Source organism: Corylus avellana, chromosome 2 (genome assembly GCF_965113065.1).
Source record: "Corylus avellana chromosome 2, dhCorAvel1.hap1.2, whole genome shotgun sequence".
Classification (NCBI taxonomy): Eukaryota; Viridiplantae; Streptophyta; class Magnoliopsida; order Fagales; family Betulaceae; genus Corylus; species Corylus avellana.
This window is the reverse complement of record NC_142491.1, coordinates 31,082,188-31,090,274: the sequence shown is the minus strand read 5'-3', so window position 1 is coordinate 31,090,274 and position 8,087 is coordinate 31,082,188. Positions and strand designations below refer to the sequence as shown.

Below are 8,087 nucleotides of genomic sequence, written 5' to 3'. Positions count from 1 at the left end.
ATGGTTATATATAGATGTTTAAGAAGAAGCTTAAACCGGATGGTACAAAAGATAAGTACATGGTAGACTTGGTAGCTAAAAGCTACAAGTAAAGGCAAAATGTTGATTATTTAATACTTATTTTTTCGGTTACTAAAATTGCATTTATTAGAATGTTATTTGTCATTGCTTATATTTATAAATTTGTTGCACATCAAATGGATGTCATATTGCTTTTCTAAGTAGTGAATAAATTTATATGGAGCAGCCCGAGGGACTGGTAATTCGCGGTCAAGAACATAAAGTGTGCAAACTAGTGAAATCCTTGTATGGATTAAAGCAAGCTCCTAAACAATGGCATGAAAAGTGTGACAAGCTGATGTTGTCTATTGCATATTTGATTAATGGTGAAAGTAAATGCATAACAAATTTTAGAATAATGAATGTGTTATTATTTATTTTCGATATATTGATGACTTGCTTATTTTTAACTAACATTAATGTTGTGCATGAAGCTAGATTATTTCTTGTATCTAATTTTGATATAAAAGACATAGTAAAGCAAATGTCATGTTGGACATTAAAGCTATTAGAGATAATGATTGCATTATTTTATCTCATACATATTATTTTGAAAAGATGTTTATTAGATTTAAGCACTTTGATTATCCGCATATGTCTTCATCATATGATTCAAAAATATATTTGGTTAAGAATCACGGGTGATAATGTTTTGCAAGAAAAAATATGCACAAATCATTGGTAGCTTGATATTTTGACAAATTGTACATACCCTGCTATTGCATATGTTGTTAGCAGATTGAGTATATATACTCATAATCATGGTATTGAGCATTGGGATGCTATCTTTAAATTATTGAGATACTTAAAAGGTACAATTAATTTTGGTTTGTCATATTATGATTATCCTACTATATTAAAAGGATATTGTGATGTTAACTAGATTTTTGATTTAGAAGAGCAAAGCCTACTAGTGGCTATGTGTTTACTCTAGCTGGAGGAGCTATCTCTTGGAATTCCTCAAAACAGACTTGCATAGCAAGGTTTACTATATAGTCAGAGTTAGTTGCCTTGGAGAAAGCAGGAATTGAAAATAATGGCTAAAGAACCTATTGGTTAATTTATTTTCCTTTATATGCTAATACAGTTCCACCTGTGTTTTCATTATGATTGACAGGCTGCCATAGTTCGAGCAAAGAGCAAAGAATTTATAATGAGAAAATGCACAATATTGTGAGGCAGCTTTCCAAGACCAATAATGTCCATGGACTTTGTGGGGTCATAAAAGAATTCTGCAGATTCTTTGACCATGCCACTACCAAGAAGGCTAGTGAGAGAAGTATCGAGGGGGATAGGACTGATACCTAAATCATGACACTGTGATTGTTACCCAACCTCTGTTATTGGAGATCCGATGAATGAGGTTTAATGGGAAACAAAGTCACAAGTGAAATGATGTATGGTACTGTTAATTTATGTTTATTAACTATCATGTTGAAAAGATTAATGATGAGTCCATCCCTATGGTGTAAGACAGTACAAGATGCAGAGTGATTAAGGATGAGCTTAAAGCTCTTAATGGATCCATAGTCCCTACCTTTTGGGATGGGGTATTCCCTGCACACACTCTTGATGGATACTACCTATATGAGTGTGGGGGTGCTATCTCCTATGAGACTTGGGTAGGTCTCTAGAGCGCTCATGAAAAGCATTTTATGGTAAACAACAAAAGATGCAAAGCGAGTGAGGATGAGTTTAAAACTCTTAATGGGTCCATAGTCCCTACTTGTTGGGGTTAGATATTCTCTGCACACATTATTGATGGACGCCACCTTATGTGAGTGTGGAGGTGGTGCCGCCTCCTATAAGACTTTAGCAAGTCTCTAGAGCACTCATGAAACCCAGAGGCGCATGGCCTGTATAGGCGCCAACCCGCTATAGAACAACCCAAATTTCTTTGATTTTATTTGATTTCATTTTTTGGAGAAATTTATGTGGATGATAAGTTTGATTAACTTGTGGATTTGGTTAAAAGAGTTTAACTCTACCACAATTCATTAAGTTCTTCCTTATTTATCCTAGGTGCGGTTAAAACTTTCGGGTACCACATCGATGCATGCTTTCAATCTCCATTTATTTTAATGTTTGTAACATGTGGGAGATTGTTGTAATATATGTGTTACAAACTATTGTTTTTTCTTTTCTTTCTTCTTAAGCCCTTTTATTCTTTGATTAATATCCAACTAGTGGTTTCTTAGAAATTATTATTGTGACCGTTTGGTCATTAAATACCATTTAGTTTCTCTATACGTTTTTTACCATGAGTGGTTAAACCCATTGATTTTTCACTTTTATTGTTTATGATGGTTGGTCATTAACAATTCCATGTGTTTTAACTCTTCAACAGTTTTGACCATTTACGGTTAGGAGTGCCTACCATTTGCTCAAAGAGAATGAAAATAATGCAGCAGCCTCCACTTCGAATTGTAAGTTGGGGAGTACAATCTGGAAGAGGCTATGGGCTTTGTCCGTGCCTAGTGTTGAGAAAAAATTTTTATGGAAGGCATGTCACACAATATTCTCCCGACTAGGGAAAATCTTCATAAACGAAAGGTCATTGCGGATCCTCTCTGTCCGGTGTGCGGCCTTGAAGTGGAGACGAGGTTCCATATTTTATGGCAGTGTCCGTCGGCCATGGATGTGTGGGCTTGGGCTATGGGTCCCGTAATTTTTCAGAAAAGATCTTTCACAGGATCGGATTTTATACAGGTGATGGACTATATGCATGATAGCTGCACTCGAGAGGAATTTAGTTTTTTCGCTGGTTTGACACGACGCATTTGCATGAGGAGGAATGATCTCATTCATGGGGGTTCTTTTTCACATCCGAAGGTCCTTGTGGAACGAACATATAGCTCTATACAAGAGTTTCGAGCGGCCCAAGAACTGGGAGAGCAGGCTACGTCCTCAAGAGGGGAGGTCCCTGCTGCTTGTTGGACAGCTCCTATGCCGGGTTGGGTTAAGGCTAATTGGGACGCTGCATTGAAACGAAAACTGGGTCTTATGGGGCTAAGTGTAGTGGTCCGAGATCCTCTGGGAAATATGGTGGCGGCGAGATGTGCTGTACAGACGGGTTGTTTGGCTCCGGCGGCAGCTGAGGCGAAGGCGGTCCTTCTGGCAGTGCAGTTTTGTCGAGAGATGGGTCTGACTAATGTCCATTTTGAAGGGGATGCAAAATCAGTTATTGATTCTGTTCTCTCCGAGGATGGGGACAGTAGTTGGATGGGGCATGTGGTAGAGGATATAAAGGTCGAGGTACAGAGCTTCCATCAATGGAAAATTTCTTTTGTTAGGAGAGAGGAGAACAATGTCGCTCATCTACTTGCTAAACATGCTGTTAAGCATGGTGAGAATGATTCTTGGCATTCATCGCCACCTGATTGTATTCGTGGTGCTTTGTTGTTGGAGCAATTTGCTCCAGCCGTTTGATTTCTAATGAGCAGCCTATTTTGATCCAAAAAAAAAATAAGTTTTGACCACTTACAAGGTTTTATGGCATTGTTCATTAATAAGCTTTTACGGTTTTTCTTCAATCATTGTTGACCGTTTGGTCATAAAGTCTTTCAAGACTTTGGATAGGAAAAAGTGTGAGCTTACTTTATATATATATATATATATATATATATATATATATATATTACTTCTATGTTTTCAATTATAGAATTGTTGTTCTACAAGAAAAGATTTGGATTGTTCTATTACTCTTCGTTATTGGAAGTGCGTCCTTAATGAAGATAGATGCTATAGTCTAATCTTGAGAGGTTGCGTGTCAAAGGATTTAATCGCACTGAGTTATACACTCTGGGAGGCACAAATCAACCTTTAAGGACAACGCTCTTGCGTGATTCTATAGCATTGTGAGATCTTTCCATACTCTACTTTTTATCTCTTGTAATTTATTTATTCTATTGTTAATTTTTAAATTGTAATTATTTTATATCAATGAGAATTTGTACACCATCCAAAATTATTTCTAACAAATAAAACCTAGCATTTTTCTGTATGCTTAATATTAGAGAAGAGAAAGAAATAGTTGGAATTTTTTTTTGGTGCGCAGAGCAGAGAGTAATTTGAGAAGTCCCTCTTGCGTCCCTTTAAGAATTATGTGACTATTAAAATTACAATTTGATCAAAATCTAATAATGATCAATCACAAGCTCAACGATAATTTTAATAGCCACATCATTCTTGAAGGGACTCAAAGAGGGATATAAGAGGGACTTGTAGCATTACTCGCTGAAAGTAATTCCAGAGCAGAGGATATACTCAACGGCAAAACAAATAGCATCAAATCCTGGATTACAAATATGGAAGAATTGTGAAATCCCTACAATTAAGCTTGAATCCCATAATCTGGGGAGATCAATTATTACAGCAGGTTAAACACGACTCTAATAGCAATGGCTAGAGGATATAAATGGAGAGCTCCAACCAGGTAAAAGGGGCTTTTAACCATTCACAAAACTCATGCTTACATGTTTATTCACTCTTCTCCTCTCCTATAGTAGATTATTGATCACTTAGCATCACAGTTATCCCCGCAACGCTTCCGCTCAGTTAAGTCGAAGCGCCTCTCAACACTCACTTGGAGAGCAAATAAATCTTAAGTGATCTAACTAGCAATCACAGCCAAAAAAATTTTAACTTAAATTAAGATAGCATATCTAAATAGAACTATTAAGGATTTTTATTCTCTTAACCAATCACAAGTTCCCAATAAATAAATTTATATTTGCTTTAAAAAAACATAAGAATAACATCTATTTGGAATATATGTTAATTTAATAAATGAAATTAAATAAATAAAAAATCAAGACAACACGTTTTGGAAGAAGATTTTATCCAAAAAAACAAAAAAATTGATTCTAAAAAAAATTTAAACCACCACCCAATTACATTAATTAAGAGGCAAAGGTGTGCCTTTGGGATGCTATAGTCTGCACTTCCCCAAAGAGCTTATAAAAAAAAAAAAGAGGGCTTAATATATGGGAGAATGTCTCGCCAAGTACATCAACAAGCAAGAGATTTTTTGCCTACAGCATTTTCATTACCGCATAGAAGCCAAATCGAAAAAGAAATACTAAAAAGATTAATTGTTCGAACATGCACACCATTAATAGCAGAGTTAATAGCAGAGAGTTCCATACCGTTGTTGGTTGGACCAACCCAAATGCGCGCAATGATTATGCCGTTGTTAGTTGGACCAACCCAGCTACCACCGGCGATCTCCAACAACAATATTAATGCTTCACTAGAGTTGGAAGAGAAAAAGAAATGTGTGTTTGCATTAAATATTGCCGTTGGGAAAATTCATTTCCTCATTGTCTCTTTCTCCTAAAACCCAAACTCTAACTTCCAAAACTCGGATTCGGATCTCTGAAATTCTTAGAAAAAATCTAATTTTTAAAATTTCAGATCTAAGTTATTCATTTTTATTCAAGAGCCATTATTCTGTCACGTGTTTCACTACTAATAAAATAATAAAATAATGATGATTATTAATATCATTAATATCATTAAAAATTTATTATTATTTTATTAATTAGTAATGGGATACGTAGCAGAATAATGACTCTTGAATAAAATGAATGGTCTGGATCTGAAATTTCAAGAACTAGAATTCCCCTAAAAATTTCAGAAGATCTAGATCCCCAAAACTCTTTACTTCTCACAACATAATGATGGTTTTATCTCTTGATCCAAATTTCTGCTTTCTTGTTGCCTGACAGGGATTTTTTTTTTTTTTTTTTTTTGTGCAGAGCATATCTTTATGATACACAGTAATTCTAACAGTAAAATAAATAGCCTCAAATCTTGGATTGCAATGAAGGATTTTCAATATGGAAAAGGGTTAAATACTCCAAACCCCCCTGGGTTTTTCAACTTTATTTTTTCTCCTCTTGGGTTTCATTTTTATCACAGGAGGTCCCTGTGGTTTTCATAATAGACCAAGTTAGTCCTCCGTCAGTTGACCGTTAGTTGACTTAACAGAATTCCGCGTGGACCAATCACATATTGACATGTGGCACCTACTTAAGTTTTTTTTTTTTTAATTAAAAATAAATAAATATTTTCTAAAAAAAAAAATAGAAAAAAGATTGGGGGTGGCTCTTGGCCATTTGGGGGTGGCTCTTTGGCCTTGGGGGTGGCCTGGCCAACCCCATTTGGCCGGATGGGGGTGGCTCGGCCACCCCCTTGCCGAAACCACCCCCAGTACCCACTGGGGGTGGCTCGGCCACCCCCATGGAGCCTTGGGGGTGGCCGAAACCACCCCCAATGGTGGTTGGGGGTGGTTTCGGCCACCCCCTAGGCTCCATGGGGGTGGCTCGAAACCACCCCCAATGGGTACCGGGGGTGGTTTCGGCCACCCCCTTGGTGCCCAGGGGGTGGCCGAGCCACCCCCAACCGGCCAGATGGGGGTGGCCAGGCCAGCCCCATGGCCAAAGGGGGTGGCCGAGCCACCCCTAAATGGCCAAGGGGGTGGCTCGGCCACCCCCAATCTTTTTTCTTTTTTTTTTTTTAGAAAATACTTTTTTTTTGTTTTAAAAAAAAAATTAAGTAGGTGCCACGTGTCAACATGTAATTGGTCCACGTGGAATTCCGTTAAGTCAACTAACGGTCAACTGACGGAAGACTAACTTGGTCTATTATCAAAACCACAGGGACCTCCTGTGATAAAAATGAAACCCCAGGAGGGAAAAAATAAAGTTGTGAAACCTCAGGGACTAATTTAATATTTAACCCTATGGAAAAATTGTGAAATCCCTACAATTAAACTGTTAAACTACTATTCATTCCAAAGCTTAAGCTGATAAGAAGAAGTAAATTTAATCACTTAACCATTACTTTAACACTCCCCCTCACATGTGGGCTCAAACTTATTTTTTAATAGGGGAAGCCCAACACGTGGAATATTTAATTAAAATAGGGGTGAATTGACGGAGTCAAAGTTCGATCTCAGAACCTTTGACTCTGATACCATGTAGTAAGCTCACACTACTTACCCCATGACAAGAACCAAGAAAAATACTGGCTTGCTCGTGAGGGAGGGTGTTGAGGAATGATCCCACATTGCTTGTAGAAAAGATCTTGGGCATGTTTATTAGGAATGGGCAACTCTATCTTATTGAACCGGTTTTATAAGATGAGTTAGGCCCACGAATTTCTTCATGGTATCAGAGCCAAAAGTCTTGGGATCAAACCTTGACTCCGTCAATTCACCCCCTATTTAAATTAAATATTCCACGTGTTGGACCTGACTTATTAAAAGGGAGTTTCATCCCACACGTGAGGGTGAGTGTTAAATTAATGATTACATGATTAAATTTATCTCTTCCTATCAGCTTAAGATTGAACATTGACTCCGTCAATTCACCCCTCATTTCAATTAAATATTTCACATGTTGGGCATCCCCTATTAAAAGGAAGTTTGAGCTCACACGTGAGGGGAAGTGTTAAAGTAATGGTTAAGTGATTAAATTTACCTCTTCTTATTAATTTATGCTTTTCGGATGAATGGTAGTTTAAGATAAATACCACTCTAATAGCAATGGGTAGACAATATAAATGGAGAGCTTCAACCAGGTAAGCCCGAATTTCAAACCAACCCCATTGTACTCACCCTCTACTCCACTATGATCACCTGAACAAGAATTAAGACAGCAAATTTTGGAAGAACATTTTATCCAAAATAAATTGATTCAAAAAAATTGAAACCACCACCCAATTACATTAATTAAGCGGCAAAGGTGGTCCTTGGGATGCTATAGTCTGCACTTCTCCAAAGAGCTTATAAAAAAAAAAAGAGGGCTTAATATATGGGAGAACGTCTCTCCAAGTACATCAACAAGCAAGAGATTGTCAAGGTACATATATATGATTGTACGAAAAGCTTATGCTTTTATTTTACACTTTCTTGCAATAGAGTATTTTGAAAGCTTATATTTTTTTGAGAAATTTTCTGCAAAATTAAATTTTATATATTTATAGCAATTTGCGATAAAGATGGATATATATATATATATATA

The 8,087-nt window shown here is 36.9% G+C and overlaps 1 protein-coding gene across 1 annotated transcript; it reads left to right on the top strand.

Annotated features, from left to right (window-relative positions):
* Nucleotides 1-2,694: 2,694 nt before the first annotated feature.
* On the top strand, nucleotides 2,695-3,489 carry LOC148587615 (uncharacterized). Its single transcript, XM_088512723.1, has one exon. It carries the CDS (start codon nucleotides 2,695-2,697, stop codon nucleotides 3,487-3,489), a length of 795 nt encoding a protein of 264 aa, XP_088368849.1.
* The last annotated feature ends 4,598 nt before the right edge of the window (nucleotides 3,490-8,087 follow it).

Coding starts and splice junctions, on each gene's coding strand:
- LOC148587615 (XM_088512723.1), top strand. CDS start 2,695: ATGGATGTGTGGGCTTGGGCTATGGGTCCCGTAATTTTTCAGAAAAGA.